This window comes from Micropterus salmoides, unplaced genomic scaffold (assembly GCF_014851395.1).
Source record: "Micropterus salmoides isolate LMB-PRFRI ecotype aquatic unplaced genomic scaffold, ASM1485139v1 Ms_hic_scaffold_7, whole genome shotgun sequence".
Lineage (NCBI taxonomy): Eukaryota > Metazoa > Chordata > Actinopteri > Centrarchiformes > Centrarchidae > Micropterus > Micropterus salmoides.
Window position 1 is genome coordinate 6,420,235 of NW_024044459.1, and position 27,788 is coordinate 6,448,022.

The 27,788-nt window shown below is 43.5% G+C and overlaps 1 protein-coding gene across 4 annotated transcripts; it reads right to left on the bottom strand.

Moving 5' to 3' along the window:
* Positions 1-101: 101 nt before the first annotated feature.
* mtmr3 (myotubularin related protein 3) lies at positions 102-27,422 on the bottom strand. 4 transcript variants are annotated; one of them, XM_038703471.1, is made up of 21 exons: positions 27,232-27,422; positions 25,117-25,192; positions 24,034-24,090; positions 22,748-22,837; positions 22,401-22,517; positions 18,891-18,973; positions 17,950-18,116; positions 17,122-17,218; positions 16,696-16,809; positions 15,659-15,849; positions 15,134-15,265; positions 14,856-14,967; positions 12,896-13,091; positions 12,478-12,663; positions 11,984-12,154; positions 11,284-11,429; positions 9,285-10,815; positions 9,009-9,119; positions 8,776-8,864; positions 7,512-7,538; positions 102-4,834 (listed from the first exon to the last, which is right to left on the bottom strand). In XM_038703471.1, the coding sequence occupies exons 3-21, from the start codon at positions 24,034-24,036 to the stop codon at positions 4,663-4,665; spliced, it is 3,735 nt and encodes a 1,244-aa protein (XP_038559399.1). In that variant the 5' UTR covers positions 24,037-24,090; positions 25,117-25,192; positions 27,232-27,422; the 3' UTR covers positions 102-4,662. The 4 variants fall into 4 exon arrangements, with proteins under 4 accessions (XP_038559399.1, XP_038559401.1, XP_038559400.1 ...); XM_038703472.1 differs by lacking the exon at positions 27,232-27,422 and adding an exon at positions 25,961-27,132 and having other exon boundaries at positions 4,663-4,834; XM_038703473.1 differs by lacking the exon at positions 7,512-7,538.
* Between the last annotated feature and the right edge of the window lie 366 nt (positions 27,423-27,788).

Consider the following 27,788-nt stretch of genomic DNA (forward strand, 5'->3'; position numbering starts at 1 on the left):
TGTGTGTGTGTGTTTTCAGCTGCAGGTTTTCCATCATGCATCAGCTTTAATCAGGGAGAGCAGGTATCAGGTGCTGCTAGCAGACAACACAGTAGGTTTAATTAGTTTATTTTTCCTTTAATTCTACAACAATGTAATGCTCTTTAAAGAAAATCCAACAAAACAAAATATTCAGACTGAACAAGGAGCACTTGTCACAGGAAATTGCTATGTACAGCTACACACTCCTCTGACAGACACGAGAAGGTTCAAAGTGCTTATCAAACAGAAGGGAAACAAGGAGGAAAATCAAACAAAAGCACGAGTGATCCCTTTGTGAGAGACCCGTAATAAAACTGCTTGGCACCAGTCTCCACCAAAAGAGACACACGCACACACACAGTCGCACCATCGCTCGATGCATTCACACGTACACACTCACGTCAAGTGATTACTGGGCCGTTGCAGTGACGCCTCTGATAAAGCGCGTCAGCGTGAGTGAAGAGAAATACAACATATGCAGGCCAAGAGAACTTCTTGGGAGGGGAAAAAATAAAACAAACAAAAAAAACACAGCAAGGGATCATCCTGGCAACGTTAACTGATGACCTGTTTACCACGTTACCCAACCCTCCCACATACAACCACCAACCATGATGCTTGTTTTAATACTGAAAAGCACAACGCACTTTCAGCTTTATTTTCGATGCACTCCGTGGCAGTGTCTACTTAATGTTATGTGCAAAAAATAGCCTTGTTTTTTGTTTTTTTAAAGACATTCACATTCATGGATTGTTGAACAAAACAAGCTTGCTGCCCCACATGCCTGTGATGGTGGTGAAAATACAGATTCATGCTGCAGTCGGTGCATCTGTGGGGACAGTGAGAGAACTCGGTGGCCTCAGTCTGGGCTGATAAAGGGACACTACGCGTCTCATTTAGCCATCTTTTTCAAGTCTTTTGACATTTGATAGTCTGTCTTTAACAAATCATGGGTTATGAAATGTTTGAACATATGTTTTGGAGGAGTGTGAAGCCTTGGAATAAATCATCTCTTAATAGATTACAGGCCAGCTTTACAGCACCGTCAGAAACTGACTACCATGTAAATATGTTCTGGTTGCAGGTCAGTATTCCAGTCTCTGCAGATGAAGAGAACATTTACATTTTTAAGCGGCTGCACAGTCAATGCAGTAGTACCATCTCAAATAAATTCAGAGAAATTCATGTTTGGACAGGCAGTGCCACTGTGGTTGCCATGCCAACAGTTGTTCAAGTGTTTTTGTGAATATAACATCTCATCAATGAGGGGCAAACAAATTCATATTGTACTATTCTATGTGAAAGACTGAAGGTCAAGCTGTTGAATTAAACACGTTCACCAATTCCACAGGAGGGCAGTGAGAGAAAAAAAAAAAACAACACTTCAAGCCTGTTGTTGTTCTGATCGCCTTAAACAGCGCTCCACTGCACACTTCAACCATCTGCTGATTCTACTGACGTGTTTTAAATCCAACAGGAACACAAGATCCGTGAATCAGCTCCGGTATGATTAAGTAGTATCATGCTGTCTATCACACACACACTTGTGTTTACCCCCCCCCAAAGATTGGCAGTCTCAACAATAAGATTGTTAAAATGAAAAAAGTCCACGGCCGTGTGCTGTACCTTTAAAGCTCCAGCTCATTAACGGAGAAAACCACAAATTTTCAACAACAACAACAACAACTAAAGGCCATTCTCGATGATGCAGATGTGGAAAGTGAGCGTCACAAAGGAGATAGAAGCTCAGTGTAGATCTGTGTGTACAAAGTAGAGGTAGTGTTTGTACATGGGTTTGAATGGAGTAGAGAGAGTTTGTGTGTGTGTGTGTGTGTGTGTGTTTTTGTGTGTGGGCTATTATTTGGGTTCAGGCTGCTTGTTTTGGACCACTGTTCTCTCGGTGCATAGATGCCTCATTGGCTACAGACACACACGGGGTTTTTCCCTACCTCATTTTGACCTGTCAGCAGTCACATGACGCTAGATAACACATCTGACTCTCACCCCCTTTCCCCCCTCGTAATCGGGATATCAGTACATCCACAAATCATGCTGTGATTGTTGATACAAAAAACAGACATGACGGTCACCGCCGGAGCAACAGATCAGAACCATCTCTCGTTTCCCCGTCTCTCAGACGCTGATTATCCTGTGGCAATTGAATTGTCTGGAATTTTCACAGCAATTCAACAACAAAACCTCAATGATCGCATTTAAAAGGGAAAACCACTGCAGCATCAAAACAGGACACCCTGCTTCTCTATTAAAAAAAACAAAAAAAAAAAAAATCAACAGGTTGCAAAATATACTTTCTGCAATTAACAACATAAAGAAATTAAAAAAAATTATCTTTTGGTGACTAAATAAGTGAGCCACTATTCGAGGATTCTATACATTTTTCTTAAATGCTATATAGGTATCTGAATATATTATTTCATTCATTTATTTTACAAAATAATGTGTGTGTGTGCAAGGAGGTCATAGAATAGGTGTTCAGCAGAGTGGGCGTCTCAGTGAAGCTTCTCTGACATTTGATGTGTGGAGTTAACAGACTTTTGAAAATGCCAAGAGCCCTTTCTGCTGCTGCGGCTCTCCTCCGCCTTTCAGCCAGTCGGAGTGCGAATCACAAGCAAGCTCATGAGTGCCGCCTCTAAAAAAAAAAAAAAATAATATATATGAAAAACATTAAACACGTCAAATTCACAACTTTACTTGTGATCCCCACCGAAGGACTGAAAAGTGAGCGAGACGTCCAGCTCCCAGTGCCTGCTGGGTAAAAGTAACAAAAAGGGGGGCTTTTGTGAGAGGAGGGCGTGAAGGTGTGGCCAACAGGAGAGATTACACGTCAGTCCATGTCGGGGCACAAACAACCTGCAGCTTGTCTGCCGTCTGACGCACACACTCCCAGCAGACCAGTAATAACAGTCTGAACGGCCATCAGCGTTTTTCTAAAGCCTTTTCCGGAAATCACTAACTAGTCCTGCTGTAAGACTCACAGGTGATTTTGTTTAAAAGCAAACAATTATTTACTTTCCTCATTGTATTCAGAAGAAGCATGGTACTTTGAAAACAAAAACAATATGAACATCCCAGCAGCGTTTATGTTGAAGTCAGAGCTTTAAAAGAAGCCTGTCTGCACTCTGAGCTGAATCTCAACACACGCTGAACACAAACTGAAAACTGACGCAACTGCTTGTCAAAACTGATTTTTTTTTCCATTTTGTATTAACATGTCAGTTAACTGTATATACTGCACACACACACATTTTTTTTCCCCCATTCTGTGTAGAAACCAGATTAAATCTTACCAAAACAAAAGCAAGCAAAGATGCAGAGTTGAGATTCAGCCCAGGGCATGTTAAAGGGCCAGTTCACCCAAATGCCAAAATTGTGGATGATTATTATTATATTATTGGTGTAATGGGGACACTGTTTCTAGCCATGATGATGTCATAGTGATGTCATCAGGGTCATCTCTCATTGGGTATGGAGGCCACACACTTTAACAGAAAGCCTGCATGTAGTTTGAAAGATGTGAGCTGATCAGCCGATGTCTTGGAAGTCCGCTGATTTTACAGAGGTTTAATACTAAATCCACGGCTGTACCGTCTATTTTACATTCAAAGCTACTATTAAGGTTTTCAAATGGAGCTTCGAATGTCTGTAGTCATATTTTGATGTTTTAAATCCTCAGACAAAATCCTCAATTCAAGTGATTCATTAAATGAGTTAGTCTTTTGTTTAATGTAAAACGTGTTGCTTTTCTTATCACATATCTTCTATATAAACTGATTTGGACTATTACTCGTACAAAACAAGCAATGTGATCATGTAGCTATGGCTCTGAGACGTCATACCAGCCTAATCGATTGAAATGATTTGCAGATGTTTCCATAATAAAAATGATAGTCGCAGCCCTTACTCGGTTCACCTCCACTGTATTGGGGTGACAGCAGAAATGTCAGAGATATGACATCAAAACCTAGGTAAATAAATTAAATGAAATGCAAAGTAGAAAATATGCCTTTTTGGTATTTGTGTGACCAGACCTTTTAAGCTTTTCCCTAAACAACATTTCTGAGTATCTGCTAGCCAGACATTTTCATAGCTGCGGGACAGTCTCATGGTTCATAGGAGATTTTCCCACGTGGCTCCTGATCTTCCACCCTTCAGAGAAAAGAAGTAGTCCAAGCTGGGAGATGATGGTACGTATAAGTCAGATGAGAAGCGCTTCTATGGACTAAACTCCTCCGGGAGACTTCAGCGACACAGTGAGACGACCTTCTCTGCCTGCCTGGTCCGAGGCACCGGGATGACCATTCTCACTCCTCTGGCCTTGGAGTGCAGTACGTCACTGCCACAAAACCTGGGTGTGGCGAGTGTGTGACATCCTCTAACACACACGCACACATCACCCACCCCTGTGCACACCCACCGACAGAATGCTCGGCATCACGCCAACACGTCATTCAGCTCCTCCTCACGCTGTCCTCTCTATATACACATTAAAGTCCTTATCTGCCGCACGCACACACATAAAAGTACATGGGACATTCTGTGTAGCTCCTGTGCTCTTCTTCAGCAGTGTGTCAGCGGCTGGAGGCTCAGCCTGACTCCCCTCCTGTCCCGGTCCTCCGATCCTCAGTTGGAGCTGGCTGTGATGGGTTTCTCCAGCTCCAGGTCCAGGGGAGCTGGGCTGAGCTCGAGGCTGCTGTAGCAGGTCTTACAGACGCGGCTGGGCTCGAACAGCTGCTGGCTTGGCACTGGGATCTTCTGGTCACAACAGCTGGCACAGAACACGTTACCGCAGTTCCTGCAGGGACACACACAGACAGGTCACCGCTGGACTCTCAGACAGAACCTCTTTACACCTACAGTTACCATGCGTCTCCTTACAATACATTTGCACCAGGGCCCGGTTCTTCATACATGAGAAACAGCGTTAGCTTGATTTGATTGTTTGTCATTTGATACAAGCCTGGATTTTATTTTATTCAAAGCTAACTCAAGGTTTATCTACAGCTGTTGTCAGCTCACTCATAAGTTATCAGGATGATGGATTTTCAAGATAAACCTCATACATGACTTTATTTTCAGATGCAACTGACTCCCTTCCTTAGAGGCGCCTACAGACAAATGTTGATATAATTATGATTTAAAAGAAAACATTAATTACAAAATCAAGAGCTTTTCACAATGAAGAGTAAAACCTATACATTTTAATCAGTTTACCTCAAAAAAACAAAAAATCAAAGTACAGTTTGGATACTATGAGTAAAATAAAATACATCCCACTTTATTTGTCTATAATCTTTATAGTAATTCTGCTTCATGACATTAAAGAAGGGGTTCATTGGATACTTAGAATGTGTTTTAAGTAATTTCTCTGCTTTAAGTTAAAAGATGAGGTTAGTGATACTCCAAAACCAAATGATGTGTTAGTCCATCGCTCCAAACCCATTGGGCCCTACTGAAGATGTAAATCTTTAAACAAAAATAGGTCAAAAAAATAACATTATACATTATATATAATATACATTTTTTTTAAAGGCTGAATTATTTTGTCAAACAGCTGAGTACTGTAATTTTTAGCAAACATATTAGTATTTTCATCAGCAGGATGGTGTACATCAGGGATCGGGCCAAATGTTTTTTCAAGCCGTTACATGGCGGGCCAGAACATAGTCAAATTATTTCAAATCCTTGACTACTAGTTTGCACGTTTAACTCAATCGTTGGGAGGGTTGTATGATCGATTCCAACATAGGTGGGTATTTTCTTTTCTCCCTTGTTAAACAAATTGATATAAGGACACTTTTGGATATGCTCACAATAAAGCATGTGTTCCAGTGTGTGTGCGCGTCTCTGCGTTTGATCCACGTTCATACTATATTGAAAAAGCCCTCAGTAAACGTGATTGGATTTCCATTTCCCTAAGAAAATTCAGGGGAATCCAATCACGTTTACTGAGGGCTTTTTCAAAGGTGTGTCAAGCAAGCCAGAGACTCTTTTGAATGTCCTTCATAACTAAAAAGGAAGCAAAAGCTCTCACTAAACTCGACATAAAGCATTGCTGCAAAAACTGCTCTTGTGCGTTTTATGTTGTCGGCAAAATTACTTAAGAGGAAGTGATTGTGTGAGTAACTGTTGCTGTCATGACTGAGATCTATTTCAGCACCAGCTGCAATCAATTTATTTTTTATTTTTCTTCTATCAAAGCAATCATGCCGCGGGCCAGATATTATTGTTGGCTGGCCAGTTCTGGCCATCAGACCATCGTTTGCCGATCACCGGTGTACAGAATGTGATGGACTCCAAATAATCTAGTGTGTGTTTATGGTAGTGAAGGAACATGTCACCCAGTGCAGCAGGTTGACTCACTGGTGTGTTTGACAGTTTCTGGACAGCAGTGGAGCTCTATGGCACTGCAACATGAGATATACAAACCTCTGATTGTGTTCGGAAGAACCAAGGTAGCTGGATGAGAATTAATGGGATCACTTTAGCTGGCTAACATCATGTTAGTCTGAATTAGTTAAGCCGCATTTGAAGAACAGGATGCTGATGTGAAAGTGTGTCTCCTGTAAACAAAGTGACTTATAGAGAAAGGATATTTTGCTGTTGCTCTGCCTGATTGCAATCCGATCACCTGGGACGCATGATAAGACAGGTGGAAAGAGGGTCTGGGAGCTCTGAGCAGACCCCATTCATCATGTTTTCAGTTCAACTCTGCTGTGATGTTGCACTACATGCCGGGTTAGAAAAGGTGCTCTATCACTCGGTGGTGTTAACTTGATTATTCAGCCCATTTAAAAACACGTGATCATCACTAAATTGTAAGGCAGGTCACACTAAAGGTTTCAGAAACCCATGCTCAGATCCAGATATAAGGCCATGCTCACACACTAACACACAGCGGTACCTTCTACCTGCCTGTACTCACCCTGAGCACAAATAACCATAAACAAAACAAACATCTAATTCACTCTGAGTCTCGAGGCTTTTACACCAACAGATGGACTGATCCACTGGTCTCCAGTACCATGCTGTGCTGCTGGGAGGTGAGATGCAAGGGACTTATATGGGGCAGCATGCTGCCGGGGTGTGTGTTGAGGCTGGTGGGAGGGCAGGGTGCTGATGTGGCGCTATGGCAGGAGGAGGTTTGTTTTGTGTTATTTTGATTTGAATTTTCCAGGTGAAGTAACAATCAGCCCTCGACCAATCACAGCTCTCCCACTGACAGCACCATGCTCACGGTCACAGCCAAGTACAAACTGCTGAATGGAAACAAAGTGGCGCTGCAGTACACACATTCAAGTCAATACATCTCAGAGATGAAGAGATTCCCCTGAGACAACAAGAACAGAATGAAGGGAAACCAGGGGAGGAGGGCATGGAGGGGAGCGGGGTAAGGATTAGGAGGCGGAAGGTGCAGCGATGCCAGGTTAACAGGGGAAGGGGGGGGGGGAGACAGGGGAGCCGGATCTCACCAGACCTCCTGGACAGGCTCCCTGCCACTGTAGAGGAGAGGGGCAGACAATGGATAAGAACTGCCTTAGCAGTGGAAAACACAGACTAAAACACATCCTGCTGCAGATGTGTTACATTTTCTTCTAAAGTGATAGAAACTACAATTGTAAAATGGCTGCAATGCTACACTCTTAATTCTAGATGTTTTGCCCACTTGGTGGTTAACTTGATTGAACCCACCACAAAGAAAAGGAAGTAAGAGGCCAGACAGTGGTATGATAACGCCAGAGGAAATACCACCATCTGATAGAACGCGAGAGAACATGCACCACGTTAATTCTCGTCCCACATACTCAAATAACCAAAAGATATCCTGATACTTCCAAGTAGACCTGACATTGTTGTTCAATCTGGCCCAACAGTTACCACATCAGCGTAAGATGCCAGCCCTATTCAGTAAAACCAATGATGAATTAGAGGAACACTCCTCCGGTTTACATGTCACAGAGAACACTGCTCAGTTTGTGAGAACAGTTGTATAAGCGTCTTCTGAGCAAGTCTGAGAAAGTAACATTATGTTGGCTTGGGCTAGAGACTTCAAATTCTTAACAGAAAGGCTGCATTGCAAAGTGCAGGTGTGGACCTGGAAAGCCATGGGTGTTTAAGAGGCAGGGAGGATCAAGTTACATTATAGGAAATGCAGGAATCAGCATTTTTGGACCAATACAGGGGTCTAAAAGACAGCATATGTCGGCCTACGCTGCATCAATTTGAACCATTTTTTTCTCTCGTTTGTCCCTCAATTATATGGAAGAGCAATACTAAATCAGTGTAGTGCCCCTTTAATGAGAGAACAGAGAAGCCCTTTCACACTCAGCACTAAAATAAGTCTTGTGCGACCTAATCGCAGTGGACATTACTTGCTATAATACCTGAACATTCATATTGATAAAAATGAGCAACTCCATGGAGGAAGCCAAAATGAGTCAACTATCTGATTTTGAGCTCAGGTCTGCAGAAACACAAATGATATATTTTGAGAGGATGGTCACTTAAGATGAATTTGAGACTCGTTAAAATCCTGAGTGGGAAGTGAAAGCTGCCTCAGCTTAATCTAGATACAGTCTGAACGTGTATGGATACAAGAAACTCAGACTGAAGAGAGGAGGAGTGAGCTTAAACAGGGGAAATATCTCTGAGTCTCAACGGGTCAGACAGGAGTGGCTGACGACGGGGATAGTGACTGAAGGTTTGCGCTTCTGCAGCTAGATAAGCCTCTCTTACCTGCAGTGATGCTTCCTGGTGGCGAGCCAGAACTTGCTCTCACAGCCATAACACTGGGCTGCCAAATGGTCTGGGTACCAGCGAGTCACCTGTAATGTACAGACTAATCTCAGTTCACTACTGCACTACAGAGCTGAACAACTATCTATTTCTGAAGAGATCTGAAGGCCATGCGTGCAGAGTTTTGTTCCTTCCTTCCCCAAAATTAGCTTCCGGTTAGCCTGGCTGCTCACCTCAGTGTCCTGCTTGTCCACCTGCTCCCAGCTGGCCTCAGAGAAGAGCTCTGTGCTGCAGCGAGACAAACAGTTGGGGTCCAGGTTGTACTCAGAGTCTGTCATTGAGGTCTGCATAGAGGGAGAGACAGAAACAATCAGAATCAAGCTCTCTTTAACCAGCAAATGTGAAGAAGTTCATCAGCGCCGACGTTATAACTTAGAATTAACATCCAGATAGTAATCAGGTCAGCCCGCCAGGCAGGTAAATCGATCTTCAACCTGTGGGCATCTTACCAGTTCATCTCCCATGTCTCCGTTGATCCTGTGGGAGCCGGCGTGCTGCTGATTCTCCAGGCGGCTCCACAGCTCCTGCACCTGCTTCTTCAGAGTCTCCACCTCCATCTGGTGTCCCGCCTCGATCTGCCTCAGCCTCTGCTGGATGGCGTCGGTGTGCAGCGTCAGCCCGTCGTCGTCCAGATGGCTGCGGGACGGCTGCTCCGGGCTGATGGCGGCGCGGCTCAGCAGGGCGTGGCACCAGCGGTGCTGGGAGCAGCTGCCCCGCGGATGGAGGATCAGGGAGTTGCAGCTTGCTAGGGACACCTGCCGACTCAGAGGGGCCCTCTCCCCGTTGCCTTTGGCCCAGTGAGGTCCTCCGCAAGGCTCCCCCTCGGTGCTGTCGCCATTACAAAGCCCGTCCCTGCTGAGGTCAGCGCTCACAGACTGGAAGGCACTCACAGAGGGTCGCTTGCTGCCCCCGTTTAAAGTTCTAATAAAGCCATGCTCGCCTGTCTCCGGTCCTTTCTCTTTCCTGGAGCAGGGCAGTTGACTCCTGCCATCACTGCAGGGCTGACGACTCGGACAAACAGGCAGCTGTGCTGGTAGCTCCAACCTGCTGCAGACCTCTTCAGTTAAAGTCTCTGTGGAGCTTTCCATCAGGGAGCCTCTCTTATCCACCTGCTCTGAGACACCATGGTCAGACTCAGACTCAGGGCAGGTCTCCGCATTCACACCTAGCTCTTCAGGTAGCCTGTCCACAAAGCCGTTAATTATAGTCCTGTGGGCTGCAGACTCCTCTGGCTCACCGGAGTCGGACTCGATGGGTCCATGTGCAGTCTCCTCTTGTACAGATGAGTTCTCTGCATCCTGCTTCACCAGATCCTCTGGTGTCTGAGTTACCTCAGCTGCTTGTTGATCCAGCTCCCCTGCCTTCTGTGTGGGCAGAGGGGGACACTCACCATCCTCCTCAGCCTCCATTACGCCATTTTCTGGCCGATGACCATTAGTAAATGCTTCTCTCTGCATCTCAGTCCCGTTGACTTTAGCACACAGATCATCCTCTTCAACTTTTGTTTCTTTCGCCACCTCTGTGTCACCAGTGTTAATGACATGTGTGACAGCAGCACTTCCCTCTCTCTGACCATCTGCTCCCGCCTCCTCCTTAGTGGCTTCCTGAAGGATGTTCTCCATCTGGCCCTCGGCCACGCCCACCGCCACAGAGAGCGCCGCCTCCTCTGCTTCCTCTCCTGTTGCTGCTAGGCTTTCAGAGGCTCCTTGTCCAAGCTCACCATGTGAGCCTCGGGACTGCGGGCTGTCGTCCAGCTCTGAGTCCACTCCATCTGGGTAAGGCCCCGCTCCGTTAGGCCACACCTCCTGATCCTGGTTTCCCCCTCCCTCCGGCCCCACTGCCATGTTAAGCTCTAGAGAGCGCCGGTGATCCTGCCATTTCTCATTGAGGCTCGGGTCACTGGAGCGGCGGTTAGGAGGCAGCGAGCTTCCAAGCTCACATGCACTAGGCAAGTTGTCGAAGGAGCGAGTCTTCGTATGTCTGAAGAGTAAACAAGAGAAGAATTACGCACAGGAAACAGCATCTCATTACAAAACAATGGCTCAGTGTGTTTGACACCCTATGATTCAATCTGTAACTGCACACATAAGCGTTTATAAATATTTAGTTAACAAATCAATCATGTCAGCCTCATCAAAACAACACAAATGCAGCACAAACATAATGATAGAGAAGCATTCAGACTTGGTTTCTTTAACTTAGAGCTGTCATAAACTATGTCAGCATAAAATCAAACAACTTCTTGTTGCTCTTCGTTGATGGTATGAGGAGATCAGCGGAGCATAAAACAGTATCTGTGACATTGAGGGCCCAAGCAGAGCAAAGTATCTAAGCAGTGGAGTTGAAAAGCCGGGCCTCTCTGGCTGTGGGAGTCCTCGACCTTTGTTTATCTTACATGATGAGGGAGGAAGAAGGGGGGGGTGTCAGGTGCCAGCACGCCAGGCTCACCTGGCCAGGGGCGTGTCCTCGGGGTTGCCACCGGGCACAGGATAGGGGGCGCAGGAGTCATCGGATGGGGTAGTGGGGGAGGAGCTGGGCAGGTAGACCGCCGTCCACAGCATCAGGTTGCGTACGTGACATACTGGGTGGAGAACCTGCAACCATAGCTGCAAACTTAACTCAGGGTGTAATCAGAAGACAGAGGGAAACATAAGAAATAAAAGCAGCAAAATAATTTGGAAGTAAATCTAAAGTGTGAAAAGTGGAAAAATTAGATAAAACACTTATATGGGCATTTGAGTAAAATTTGAATGCAAATTATTTCCTCCTCGTGGTAATTGCACAATGTTTATGGCCATGCAAGGCACACACACACAGAAATGCAAAAACAACAGTAAGCATAGCAATGCAAGAGAAAAAAATACTCCAAAGACCACAACAATTAGCAATAAATCTAAAAGACATGATGAAATGCGTAGCTTTGGGGCTCATCCTTCCCATAATGCATTTGAAGATGCTTTCTGAAACTGCAGACACATTTTCTTTAACTTCTTTTTATCATTTTCCCTGCTGTGTGTCAATCGGCTGTGCTGTTTGTAAAGACCTTTCTGAACATGCTTGAGAATGTATTTTGTTCTGTTAATTATTTTAAAGTTTCATCTGGTTAAATGGAATCCCACGACAACAAACTAAACACTTAGGGACGTACAGTCTCGGAGTGTGAAGAGTACAGCATGTTCCTCAGTGTGCGGTTGGCCGGTCTCAGCAGTGACCAGACTGAGCAGGTCCTCTCCCGAACGTGGCGGTCCTCCCTCTCCTTGCCGCTGTTGCACAGAAAGGTGCCGAACAGACAGGAGTAGGTGTGCTGAACCAGTTTTACCTGCAGGCGCACACACACACACACACACACACACACACACACACACACACACGTAGAGGCTTGTAAATACATCTATACATCTCAGGTATGATAATAAGAGCAAAGATGACACGAAATTCCTTGTAAAACAGAAAGATACGTCAAGATAAAACAACCATCAGTTAAAAAAAAACAACATGAACAAAACCAGTCTAACATCATATCATTGGCTCACAATCAGAAACTGATATGACTGATATTCTGAAAGGTCTAATCTAAGGGTCTAAGCAAAATCAGACTTTGCAATAGTTGTGTTCGACTTCAACCACCAAACTTGTACGCACCAGGAAGGCTTCATTAAACTCAAAGGAGCATGGGAACTGCCTCTGCAGCTGGTGAACACAGTCAAGCCACTGCAGGAAGACGGGGCAGCGCTCGTTCAAGTCCTCAGAGTTTTCTCCGTGGCCGCAGCGGTCAGCAAACTTATGGCCAAAGTCCAGCCAATCGGTCTCCACCAGAACCTGGAAGCCCTGCACGAAGACGTCACAACATCTTGGATGCAATAAAATGTTGCTTCACAATGGCAAGAAACTTTTAGTCCACTAAACTAAAAATGTCAAGTGTACAAAAAAGTTTTTGTGCAAACCCATTTTTATCCTTCCTGCACTAAATATCACAGCTCTTACATCAGTCAATGTTGGGAGAGTTAATTCAAAAATAAAACTTATATAATGCTAACAAACCAAGAGTCTTCATCTTTACCTCAATAGTGCGGTAGTACGGGTCCAGCAGCAGCTTAGACAAAGCAACAATCTGAGGTGTGCGGTCCCAGCCGTCGGAGCAGTGCACCAGGACGGGTCTGTGGTCTCGGTCCACAGCGTTGACCACCAGCAGCGCCGCCTTCAGCAGCAGGGACAGGTGCTGCAGCCACTTGGTGCTCTCCAGTGCAGAAAGCCAGCTGCAGGCACAGACAGCACCAGAGCAAACAGATCAGAGGACCTCATATGCCTCATGTTTTATAAGCTTAAGTACATAGCATAGACCAATGTCACATAACACAGTATATAGAGCCTCAGCTAGTTTGTAATCCAGTCTATGACTTTACACAGCTAAAAGCACCACCATGATGTAAAATCTTTCTACTGCTAAACATTTTTCATCTAAAAAATGATCAATGGATTAACAACAAAGAAGTGAATTTTTCCAAGATTGCTTGACCTGTATTAACACAATGCATATCTAAGGATATTTGTTCTTTTAAGCAATGACTGATTTCTTGGTCACTTGGTGGCTGTGGAAACTAGTTGTGAAGACAGCCTTGACATTATTATCACCTTTTAAGATGATATGGTGAACTTCTTAGCAAACAGTCGCTAATTTACACATCCAGCAGTTACAGAACAAAAATAGCATTTATATTGACTCTAGGTATGTTAGATTGGCACTAGTCGGAGCACGACTCCAAATGACTGACCTCTCTAGCTGCTGTATATAAACAAAAACAACGTCCAGATTGCTTTGTTAGCAGAATAATAAAAAGTAAATAAATTGATAACAGCTGGTGCTGAAATAGATCTCAGTCATGACAGCTACAGTTACTCACACAATCACTTCCTCTGAAGTGACTGTGCCTCCAAAATAAAAGCGCGAGAACATCTTTTGCAGCAATGCTTCATGTCGAGTTTATTAAGATCTTTAACTTTGAAGAGTTCTGAAGGACATTCAAAAGAGTCTCTGGCTTGCTTGACACACCTCTGAAAAAGCCATCAGTTAACGTGTCTTCGGATTCCCCTGAATTTCCTCAGGGAAAGGAAAATTAGCGTCCATAGGTTTATGAATGCGGATCAAACGCCGGGACGCGCACACACTGCAGCACATGCTTTATTGTGAGCATGTGCAAAAGTGCCCTTTTATTCAATTTGTTTAACAAGGGAGAAAAAAATGTCCTGCAGTAAGTTGGAATCGATCTTACAACCTACTTAACGGGAGTCCCACACAGTACCGACTGAGCTAAACGTGCACATGATTTGAAATAATTTGACTTTGTCATTAAAAAAAATTTGGCCCGATGCCAGACTTATTTGCCGACCCCTGACATAGTCTGTTTAGATATTGGTTATGTAATATTTCAAAAGATTACATGACCAGTGGGAGACATGCATATACCTTGACCTACTTCAATTATGAGTAGATGTTTCACTTGTCTTATCTTATCTGTGTTATTATTCTAACACTATGTGTCTTTTGTATCGTCTATAAACCTGGAGCATCTGTGACAGAGACAGACAAGCCTGTGACAGATTTATGACCTTCCAATTTTGAAGTACAAGTTAAGTATATCAGCAACCAAGCTTTGTGAGCTGACACAATGACCCTACTAAACATGATGAACTCAGGTCTAGAGTTAGGAGGATTTTCTGGAGTCTGTTTTTGTCTTCTGATTTTATCCTCTAACCACTTTCAACTACGTTCTCTTAAGTCAACGTGACTCAATTACACATCATTGTAGCATTGAGTCTGGTCGCGCAGATGGAAAGAGATCCTCCACTTGGGGTTGGGACAGGCTTTCTAAATCAGGCACAGATGTATAGCCAAGGCCAAAACACAGCTGTGATTACTAGTTACCTACAGTTACTACGCCAAAGCTTGAGAGCTTTGGGTTTAAAAGTTTTAGCCTGCAGAGAAAATCAGAGTGACTGCTGGAGGCATAAAAAGACCCTACTTGGCTGGATCAGGCATCTGAGTGCAGAGGAAACGCAGAGACTGGAAACTCTTGCGGATGGAGTGGATGTTGGCCATGCCCATAAACACCACCTCACAGTTGGGATAGTACTCTGGAACAGGAGGAAAACAATCAAACACACAACACAACAAAAACTGGTGGAGCTTTTAATCTTAGCACGCAGAAGAGTCACATCTGCGGTTAACTGAGCTTCTAAATCCACAGCACACACTGACCTACTTCTGATTGTAACCAGAGACGGAGCTGAGAAGACCTACCTGGACATTCACAGCCTCCCCCCTTGGCCCTGTTAGCTACGGCAGCAGCATAGGACCTGGCGTCCAGGATCAGTAACTTGTGCGGCTGGATGGCCAACGTCTCCACCTCTGAGCTGTTAGTCATGGAGGATTCTGATAAAGAGACAAAACACAGCAAAGATTTCTCTCAGAACATCAGGCTGTGTGAAATCAGGAGTGGGCGGTATGGTTGAGAATATTAGCACGATCAAAACGTCCAAACACAACCATCAAGACGTAAACGTGTTTCATCCAGACCCATCCATCAGAATCAGTCTGACGTAAGACGTTACTGTGATCTGCTTTAGACAAGCCCTATCAGGTCGGATTGCACAAAAGTGGCTGCTATTCACGCAGACAGCAACACGTCAGCGTGGAAATAAAAACAGTGTGGAGGTATGTGCGTGTTTAGCTAGAAGTTCGTTTGTGTGTTTAGCTAGAAGTTCGTTTGTGTGTGGGTGTATACAGTATGTCAGTGAGTGAAGCTGACTGAGTGTGACCTCTTACCAAAGTCGGTATCAGGTAGATCAGAGCCGTTGGTGTAACTGCCGTTGGAAAGGTGTTTGCGGGACGTGCTGTCCACGGCGCAGGCCTTGGCGATGGACTGGACCAGGTGCTCGTCATCAGCGTTCCTCCAGCCCCACCAGCTGACCTCTGGCTGGCCACAGCGGGCAATGACAGCCCCTGTGGTCTGGTGCCTATGTTGGGGTGGGGGGCAACCATAGACAAGTTAGCCGAGCAACATGCCGTCTTATGAAAAGACTATGGCTGTTTATTTCATCTGGTCTCCAATCTTATTTACAGGGGGAAAAAAAAAATACTATTCACTGCTACAGTATGCACAATATATTAATACAGAGATGTAGGTTATGTCTTTGATAAGAAACAACATAATACTAAACTTAAACTTAAGTTTTGCTTATCATTATCAAGGTTGTTAACTAATAATTGGGTAATCATTTCAGCTCTAAAAAACATGAAATGTGATTCTTTAGTTGAACTGCTCACAACTCATCTGATCTATGATGGGTCAAAGTAGACTTCCTTTCATTTTCAAAAGCCAAACAGGTTGGGAACCACTGGCTTCAGCAGCTGTACAGCCAACAAAGCAAACTTTTGTTTCATATTTATTTCATGTGCTGTGACGCACAAAACTGGCACACAAGCTGCCATTACTGGTTGGGGTAGTTTTCCAAAAACAAAGATCAAAGGCTCTAAAGCACTGTTTGTTAAATACAACAACCACAATTCACTGAAGCCGTGACGCAGTGTATGTTATTGGTTAAGTCAGTGGTCTCAGCCTTGCTGACAAACTCTGAAAGAGGCAAATAGAGAAATGTAGCCTGGAAAGAAATATCCATTAGTAATTAGCTGTTAATGTTGCAGTTTTCCAAGCCAAAGTAAACTCTATCTGCAGGGGCACTGACACAGAGGTTTGAATACATTATCTGAAGATGATTTATTTGATTTATTCCTTTCCCAAACAAAAAAAGCACATAAGACAGCTTTTTATTGCTATGTGGCGGTAAAAAAAACCCACCAACCTATAAACCACAGCAGGAAACCTCTTCCAGGAGCGGAAGGCTGCCACGTTTTCCAGCTCCTTGTCAGTGATCCAGGCTGGCACCAGGAGCTGCTGAGGATAGCTGGGGCAAAGCCTGGCAGAGCAGAGGGGCAGAGAGAGCAAGAGTTTAACAGGGGGTGGAGGGGGCACCGAAGGGCTGTGATGGCTCAACAAAAGTCTCTGTCTACAGACACCTAATCCTGGGCTAAACTCTCCTCTGCCCAGGGCACAGCGCCAGCAGAGTACAATAACACAACCACCCACTGTCTAACACACACACACACACACACACACACACACTGACTTGTGCTGTACTCCAATGAAAGCAAAAGGCCGATCCATCTTCTAGCTGGGAGAGACGGAAATCAACACGACAGCACATATCCTGAATGCAAGCCACTTTTACCTGAACTTGCTGTTGATGTCAGATATCCTCCAGGCGTTTTGAGTGTCAAAGCCCATCCTTTCCACCTCGTTCTTGAACCAGGAGGTCACGTGTTCGCCTACAGAGCGAGCAGAGATGTCCGATAAGACCAGAGGGACCAGAGGTTCTGCTGGGGTTATGTGAGGGCGTGTATGAAATTTGATATGTCATGCAAATATGCATATAGAAATATTCTAATGTATCCCATACAGTTATGGGATACATTAGAACAATTCACTATAAATGTATCGCAACAGAAAGATATTAAAATGCTATAATACTATTTAAAAGAGGACAATTTACAATAACTGTATTGCTGCAGTATCCTCTTTTAAACAGGCTATTACTTGACTACTGACAGCCTCCATATGCTGCTCAAACACACGGTAATAAGTAGGTTTGATGGAGGCAACTCTCACAGCTCTCACTGGAAGTAGCATTTTTCATTTTTGTCAACAAAATATCTGACTCCACCCATACAGCCACAAAGTCCTCAATGAGCATGTGACTTGCATCTGTCGATGTGCTTGCACTTGCAGTTTGTTGAAGTAATGAGCTCTTGCTAGCGAGCACTGTCTTCGATATGACGGCGTGTGTGTGGAGGAGGCATTAAGCCCCGCCCTCTGTGAAACGCCAGCACAGAGAGCAGAGGATGCAGAGAGCAGCATGCCCATAAATTACACCAAAACAAACAGTTTGTTTGGCTTAAGTGCTGTGAAAAAACACACATATAATGCTGTGAAAAACCCAGCAATTCCATACGTGTTTTCAACATTGCAGAAATCATAGGGCCCTAGACATGTGAGGTACCTGGTCTGCACAGCTCGCCATGCTGCTCCTTCTCACCGGCGTACACATCCATGCACCAGGCGTGGAAGGCAAAGGAGAAAAGGTCCTCCAGGCGAGAGGGAGGGCGCACTACCACGTTCAGGCGTTTCAGCCACTCCTGACACTGCTCAAAGGTGGAGAACTGACACCTGGGGATCAAACGCAAAAGGTAAAGTTCAACATGCTACAAAATATTATTAAGGGACAAAGGCTTGTACTCAAACATTTTTATCCTGATTTCTACAATGCAGATAATTTAGAATCAAGTTATTCATTTGAGGGAAGCTCAAATGATTTCCTCACCTGTGCAGAGCTCTCTAAATGGTTGCTGTACAGGAATTCTGATATTATAATCACGTCAAGCATCCTTTTCCAGGAAACATAATATCATGAATTTTATGGATAAATAGGTGTCAATAATGGATGTGGTTTTGTCATCAGTTCTTACAATGTCACGAATTGCTGTTGATTGTTCCTATGCTGTTTCTTTACTTACTAAAATCTTATTATCTGGTTCAGACGCTGGGTTTTAGCAGCAATAAACAGGTCCACGTAAAGAACACTGCTCTCGCCTGAGCGTCACCTTTGATGCGTGAGTCATTAGTCTACTCCAATTAGTGTTGACAGAAAGTGACTTCTGTGAAGTGGAGTGTTGAAATGTGAAAGTCTATTAAACATGAACATTTGGAGGATTGTTTTCGCTAACTGTAACGCCTATACAATCTGTGCCTGGACTTGAGTGAGAAAAACTGGCATTTTTTGTTATTAGATGTTTTCTGTGGCCTCAACGGCACACAACAGCATGTTTTTCTACATATCAGTATGGAAGAAACATGATTCTAAATCAAGTTCCCTAAACATTAACAAAGAGGAGCTAACAGTAGGAATGCCGTTAGGTTGCAGGAGTGTCTCCCTGGTCATACCTGACGACTTTGCAGTCCTTGCAGGTGACGTGAAGCTGGAACATGTCCCGACATTCTGCGCTCTCTATGAGCTGAAGAGGAACCTGCGGAGCAAAAGAGAGAGAACCTCAACTCTACACCAAGTCAAACTTTGATTGAATCTTGCAAAGAGTATTTCATAGATGTACCAACCAAACACATGCAGTCAGTACAATTCCTGTGGTAGACTGCAACTGACAATCCATTTAGCAAATTAGCGGGGGTCAACACAGTGAAACACTTTCATGCCAAGAATCAGCCACATGTGCTGCAACATCACATGTTTAATTATAATATGTAACCACAATTCAGTCACATGGTGCTAAAGTCACACAGATTACTTGTCGAGGTGTATTTCCATTATTGTTTCACATCACATCACATCTCCCTAAGCCCTGTAAATATACATAATCTTCTTAACTTTGGGTATGGGAGCACAATAACACTCAATACTAGATTGTGAAGAGCTTGTGTTGGCATTTCCCTTTTGGCCTAGAGCTACAGTCTTATCTTTTATAGGCAAATACCATCCAAAGTACAGAACTGCCATGAGCTTATGACTTAAGAGCATACTTTGAATACTGCAGGGAAATACCTACAGTATTGCTGCTTTCGCCTAAGCTCCATTAATTAGTAAAGAGCATTTTTCAGAAGCACAGTGGGCTTTCACAAAAGGTGTAGCTCAAGCTGCTGTCCATGCACAGTCCAGAGTCATGCGCGATCGGCAGCCAGTGATCAGCAGGTCAAGTTTGCAAAACATGGGTACAAAGACAGGGTTATGGCCTGATGGAGATTTTGTTGGTGTAAAAGTTGCATTAAAAGATTGGATCCATATTTCCCCACACATATTTTATCATCACGTGTACTTTAATCCAGGATTTTGTGTTAAATAGAATGAACAAGCAGGATTCTAACCCTCTAGGCACCAGCCGGTTAACAGACAAGCACACACAAATTATACACTCAAGTCAACCACTCCACGCCGTGCAGCTCTGCTGGGTACTTACTGACACCTCACAACAACAACTCTATCCAAAACAAAACAAAGACAACAATAATAAAAGTGATGCATGTCGATTCAGAACTATTGTCTGTCTGTGTAAGGACGCCATCGCAGCACATTCCGAACGATCAAGCATCCTGCTGCCACAACTTAATTCCTGCCCTCTAATCTACATCCCTAATCAGGCCACCATCAAAATTCCTAGGCTGCTTGTTAACAGCCTGTCGCTCTCTCGCAGCACCTCCCACCCTTGATTTGTGAACTCTGACAACTCTTCCATGTGATGCAGATACCTCGGCAACCCATCCAAATATGTGTTAAGAGAACGTTGGCTGAGAGGTGACGTGTGAGCCAAGAACCAGAGGCTCACTTAGGTCCAATTAACCCCAGGAAACACGTGACGGGCAGCCAGTAGAAACAGGAAATACTCGGATGCAACCATCAGAACCACTGAATAAATCCTATACATATGACGGTCTGATTAACTAAACAATGACATATGATTATATGGATTAGTTAGACTTGAGTCAATACCAATATTTGAGCTTTGGTACCACTATTACTGTACTGTTGGGCTTTCCAATTCAAAGTCACTGAGGCTAAATAACATCCAAATAGGGAATGGCCTGAAATACTGCAGCTATCCATAGGGCTTAGCATCGTTTGAATCTTTTCACTGTCCATTTCTGTATTTGTACTAGAGTATTGATACAAATACAGAAACTCACAGTTTTCCATACCTTGCATTCGTACAAGAACATGGCTGAAATAAAATAGTCTAAATTGTGATTTAAACTACACGATCAAATATTAAATAAATACGGTTACAAATCTGCCCAGACATTCAATGGCAAATGTTGGTTAATGATAGTTTTGATATTATACACATTTCAATCAATACATCAAAACTATAGAGGTTAGATACTCAGAATATTTTCCTAAAACAGATGGGGACAGTAGTTTTTGAGCCGCAGACTTAGTGCACTATTGTACATTTACAGCAGCAGGCAGTGTATGTGGGACTGACTGCAAATAAACAACACTTTATGTAAAAGAAGGAAGGTCAACTGTGAGTCTCCCTGGTGTGTTTTAATAGCTTTTGAACAGGACAATACTTGTGATTAGGATCAATTCAGTATTTGTTTTAGCCTTTCCATGGGATTTTTTGACCATAAAATATATTTAGAATATCACCTGATATTAAGTGACATTTCTTGGGTCAAATTATGGTAAATATTTTTTGTGAAATAAAAAAAAAATTCATAAAAAAAATTGTATGTGAATAGACTGCCCGAGAATGTACACTTATCATAACAAAACCCTAGAGTAGGGATGCAGGGATTACCGGATGCCACTATTAACCGCAGGTTAAAACGTCACGATTAATTAATCCTAAAGCCTCCACTACACCGAGTATTTCGGTTGGACGAAACAAAACTGTTGCAACTTTATGAGAGACAGAACGTAGTCCTTTCAAGACCTTCAGTCACTGAACATTTAACGTTACATCCTGTTGCCTCCTCCTGTCTGTGTTGAGAAAATGTTGCCAGGTGTAAAACACCAACATAACATCAGGAACTTATAGACCTCCAGGACTATAACAATAACTGCATTTCAGTTATTAATATATGCATGAGAGATGTCCCAATTTCTTTCATTCGTTTTCACTAAACAGTAACAGTTCAGTTTATTACCCTCATTAATATCAATTTCCCCTGGGGGATAAATAAAGTTAAGATTAATCTTATATATTAATAATTCTTATATATTATAGAAATGTAATAGTTAATGTAATTAAATATTAAAAATCAACTTAAGTCATTACTAGTGTTGTGAAATTAATTAATGCATAATAATCATGAAACCGTGATTATTCCAACAAAATCTGTAATCGTTGCATCCCTACCCTAGAGTATACAATATAGAAAATACAGTACAAGTGTATTCATACGCATGTATATATGCTCATTTGTGGTGTGACTCTAAGTTGTAATAAGTCATACTTTTTTTTAATTCAATGGAGCCAGCCTAGTCGTATAAAAAACTCTCTCTGTCTAAAATAAGAAACGACAGGGCAGTGAACATCTTTAGAAAGTGACCACACTTGGGTAAAAAAGATAGTCTCTCTATCTCATCGTGGTGAAAAGAGACAGATAGGGTGCGGCTGTTATGCATCCCCTCTGGAACCACTGCAACCAAGGCAACGGCAAGTGCAGAGAGAAAGCTGAGCGGGCCAGCGAGCGTAGAAACAGAGGTGATGAAGAGTCACGCGGCACTGCTGCCAGTGCAGATCAACTCTGAAAGGCCTGGTCACCACAACGCTGACACAAGGGCCCCAACTCTGTCCACTCACAAAACATTAACACACACACACACACACAGTCGAAACAACCTAGTTCATTATTATGAATTCTGTTATTCTGAGCAGTGTGAAAGACATTCTCCAATCGTATCTGACCTTGAAGCTCATCTTTTTCAAAGACACTTACATTGACAACAGACTCTTTGAACTTGATGTGTAGGCGGTAGTTGGACGTTGCGATGATGGCATCCTCTGCTCTCCCCACATACTCTGTGAACTCCCCGTGCAGCTCAGGAAAGGGCACCTAGCAACAGCAGGAGGTAAAACATTTCAAACAAACAGAAGATACAGATCACCAGTGACAATGATAATGCACAGGACTGTGATACTGTGATTGATTGTTCTCTAGATATGGTCATCATGACCATTTTGCAACTTGTATCAGTCGGGCTAAATTAAATGGTTCACTGTTGGAGGTAAATCTAACATTTAAAGTATTAACCCTTTTTCCAAAGCAGGAAGCAGGTTCCTCACCTGCATGTTTTCCTCCTCCAGAACTGGGGACTTCTTGGGGAAGATCTGGTTGGCCTGGATACACTCCAAGCTCTGCTGCCCCTCCTCCTCCTGCAAGAAAACATTGACCTGTTAACGTTTTACTGAATGTCAATCAACAACACCCTTCTTTCAGTAAAGTATTTTTCTTTAGTTTTAATAAGGCTTTTAAAATGTTTGTCCAGTGAAGGCTGTCCTTATTCATCACCCAGCTCCTGTCACACACACATGCATTGCACTGATTTGACCACTAAACTACTCTGCAAGAATTGTTTGGGGAGTTAAATGCCTTAAGACCATCTTATTTTTGGGGGGGAAATAGTGTTACTTCACTTTGCCTCAATTTCCCAGCCACAGTACCATCTGATTGGTTTTCACATTACTTGGAAATGGCTCAAGTGTCACAACCCCTGTTGTGACAGAGGAGTTGATTTAAAACCAAGCTGACAGTGCTGCATTTATGCTGCTTTGTGTGGCTGTCTTCTCCTTCCCACCCAGACTGTAATGTGCAACCCAGGGTAATTTACTATAATTGCCCCTTGTACAACAACAAGCCATGGTAAAACAGATGCCAGTAACATACAGCGCTAGAAACAGACATTATTTATTTACAAGACTTATGCATCTTATGCAAGATGAACATATTTCACGGAGGATCTTATCTGTGGTGAATGCAAGGCATGGGGTTTTTACTCAAGAGCAAAAAAATAAGAACAATAACAAGGTCTAGCCTTGTACTGAGAATGCAGACATGAATCTATGGGCTGTGTTTTGTCAGGAGTAGAGTTTAGTCCGAATATTGTTCAAAGAAAGATTAAGTCGGTTGAAAGAGATGGCAGACAAAAGACCGCGCCGGCACATCATGTGGGATGCTGGCTCAGCATGAGCCGAGCTGATACACAGTCACCATGGCTGGAGGAGCAGCGTGCTGAGGCCAGCCAGGGGGCAGCTGCCACACCGCAGCATGCCAAGGGCACAATAACTCCCACATACACACACCGTTCAACAAGCGTCGCAGCCAATCCAGCGGCTAGGTCATGATGCAACCATACAACAAAAACTTCAGCAGTGAAAACTGAAAGCTGCTCTCACTAGGCAGCAGCCTCGGAGGACCTTTGACACTGCTACAGCTGATGTAAGTACTTCCTGATAAACAGCTGATTGATAGTGAAAATCAATGGAGAGTTTCCGATTCTGCAGACTGCACCCAAGCCAAAGGACACACAGCAGTTACTGTGCAAAGCATGCATGAACTGAAGGCACTTTACCATGGCCCCTGTGAAGGAGTGTGGGTCACCCAACAAGGAACTCCGGCCTGGACCAGTCTGTAGAAGAATGACACAGACACAGAGAAATTGAAAAGCAATTCTGACAAAAAAACAAACAAACAAGTAAATTTCCCGTCTGATTACATTTTTAGCTTTTGTTGCCCAAACCTTTTGTGAACCATTGCGCAGCCAGTACCACCGGGATCATTAAAAAATATTTTAGAAAATGAATTCATGATCAAAATACTATATTTGCTTTTCTGACAATTAAACTGCGTTTTCTTGCCACACAACTTATTTTGGGAGGCCATCCATATTAAGGATTTTATCTGGCAGGTTTATCTTGTAAGGCAACTAACTGGTTAATGGATATTCTTGGACAGTTTGTTATGAAACTTCACTGTTCTGGTAGATGGATAGTGTCCTACAAGCTGCAGTATCCCTGGATAAATTCTAGGCAGGGACCTTTGTTGCATGTCCTTTCCCATCTCTCTCACTCTCTCTCTCTCGCTCGACTGTCCAAATAAAGGCACCAAATGCCACCAAACGTACTTAAAAAAAAAACATACATGGTTTTCATGTAAACAATATAATTCCAGTGTTGTTGTTGTGTGTTTTTTTTATCAAATCCCTTACCAGCTCACCCCGAAACAGTGAGTCTCATCTACCAGATCACTGCATCTACACTGGATGAAGCTCATAAGACAAATTATGCAGGGAGTGGCTGTATTTTGAAGGCTGGCCTATTGCATTTGAGATGTTGAACGCAAGCATCAGAATGGGTAAATACTTTCTCAGGGAATGGGTCTAGGCAATGAACTGACTGTAGCCCATGATCCACCGGGAGATCGTGAGCCTGTGGTTGGGCAGTCATGTTCAAAACGTTCAATAGCAAATCAATTTAAAATGAAATGGCACAACAAGGGAAGGCCTGGCCAGCAACAGCAAGATTTAGGCCTTCAGTAAAGCTTGTATTCAGTCAGTTGCAACAAATGTAGTGAAGAGGGACAAATAACTGGTGGCCACAGTTAAAGAAACAGCAGATGGCTAAAAATGTCACAACATCACATCTTTTAAACTTACCACAGACAATCAGTAACGGTAGACGAGCAGTCCTGGTGATCCTGTTTGGGAATTTTCACAAGTAAGACATGGAAATCTGTGGAAATGAAGACAAACGTGCACCTGAATTATGAGCAAATGCGGGTTTTTGTACAAACTTATGCAAAGAGCAAAATTTTTCACTGAGACATTCAAGCTACAGAAGCTCTTTTGATTCTCTTGCAAATATAGCTGTACTGGTGGTCACAGTGGCTTACATGTGAGCTCAGAGATACCACTTAAACTCAATTTTTGGAATGGAAAAAAAGCCAACTGGATCTTGAAGCACTACGTCTACAGCCTGGCCAGCACATAGACATGGTTCAGTCACGTGAACTGGCCATCTCATGTTCACCTTCAGAAATAAACAAGAAGACTAAATTCACACATAAAATTATTTGTAAACTGTCATGTCTCCAGGTTATAGCGAGCTAATGGAAGGCATGGTAGAGGGACTAGTGAAAAAGAAATGGTATTTGTGGGTAAACCCCTCAACAACGGTTGGTTACCTGCCCAAATGGCTGGTCAAGCACATATACTTTGCAGAGCCAAACAGTTCACAGCATTTGACTGGTGGCTGGTATTGATCTTCTGCCCACTGTACAGTTGGAACAGCTGAAAAGAATTCCCCCAAGAACACAAATAGATGCCATTTTTGTTCAGGTAATGTTAAACAGGTAGATTATCCTTAAAGTGGTATCGCCTAACACCACTCTTCAAAACAGACTATCTGCTAGGGATCTCTCAGCATACAGGCCTACAAATTGTTGTAAAGGTCAGCCACTCTTGCAGACTGAAACGTGATCTGAGCTGGACCTTAACACACCTTCTCAGGAACTTAAGATGCTTAAGGGTAGAAACAAGACAAAAATCCCACTGCACCAGAGGAGGGCCTCAGCAACGCCTGGTCGTCGAGAGTGGTGTGAAGCAGCCAGGCCAGGTCATTACTTCGCTGACCGAGGAGTCCAACTTTTACTGCTGGTGCTACCTGATAACGCCTATCTGCCGCGCACACAGGGCTCTGTTTACCACAGCGGGCTCATGACCCGTGGCCACGGCTCAGTCTGGTCCTGTAGTTTAGAGTCACACAGGGAAGGCTAAGCCCCTTAGAGCTTTAACGTTACTCCTATCCCGTGACAGGCTACCATGCATCACAGGCTGCACCAATATCAAGCAAAACGCCTCTATCTTCTAAGTGATATTGGCGAGTTTAAAAAAAGAAATACTGACAAAGGAGCTAAAGTGCAATGAATGACAGTAACGTTACAGTTAGCTTGACTAAGTTACGTTTACGGTCAAGTAGCGATATTGACCGTTCAGCGACACTGAAAAGGATTAAGTCTCAAAAAAGTAACGTTATACACGTCGGTTAACTAACTTTGTGTCTTGTGTGTCTTCTGCTATGTTAATGTTGTTGTTATGGCATCACTTCCCAAATAAAACGTTAACTAACGCCAAAGTGTTTATGTTATTTAGAGCTAGTCAAATGAAAGTTAACGTTGGCAATTAAAAATAAGCTACAGTCATCCAAAAACGAAACCCAGACACTTCTGAATCGTTATCTTAATGAGTGCTAGCAATCCAAGCGCTCTGGAGCATAACGTTAACAAAACAACGTTAACTGAGAAACAGCTAACGTCAACTATGCTAACGGCTTCGTCAGATAGATAACTAACCCATGTCCAAAGACAAAATAACTAGCTAGCGGTAACATTGCTGCCGCTATTCCTTCTCTTTGGGTATGCTAAGCTGCAGCTAACGTCAGCTAACGACAATAGTTTAACGTTACTTATTCAAGAATAGCTCGTCCATAAAGATATAATGCTAGCAAGTTAACGCTTAGTCCAGAGTGGGTATTTGAAATGCAAGCAGCCGACATTAACATTTAACGTTACTAAGCCGTGTGTAGTTGGTGTTGCATTTTCATAGTAGCTGTGACATAGACCAGCCAGTAAGCTAGCCGCCTGGCTAGCAGTAGCTGGTCGAGCTAGCGCAGCTCCCTGCAACTGTTTTTGTTGTTATGAGATGGAGGGCGGACCCCAAAACGGAGGCCTCTGTCAAAACACACCGAGGAACGACCACAACCGGCGGACTCACCAGTGAAAGGAATGATGAGAAGTTAGACGCCAAAGATTCATCCGAATCCCGTGCAATTACTGAGCAGCAAATAAACCTCGATCAAATAAACATTAGTCATATCCGAGCCGAGGCCAGCTTCACTGCGTCCCTTTCCAGCACCGAGCCGTCGTCGCCATCGCCGCGAATTCTCCAGTCCAACAAGCTACGTAAGCGTGTGACGTCATCGCGTCAGAGCAGTGCTCTGAGCGGAGAAGGGGCTCACGCACACCATGTGGTACGTTCATGTAAACACTGGAGCGACTGTCCGAAAAACTACTAAATATAATGGACATAACTTATACTGAATTCAGTCAGTGTTTGGATAATCGAAAGACTGCTACTGAAGCAATGCATGGAAATGACTAAATGATCCATACGTTAAAGATAAAATACGCTGTTTAAGATTCAGACAATATCACAGTGAAGGATAGTGGTTTCATAGTGGTTTTATAGAATTTGTTTGCATTTATTTGTGTGCATTTATCGGTACTTTGGGAGGTCATTCCTCACGCTTTAGAAATAAAAACACAACACAG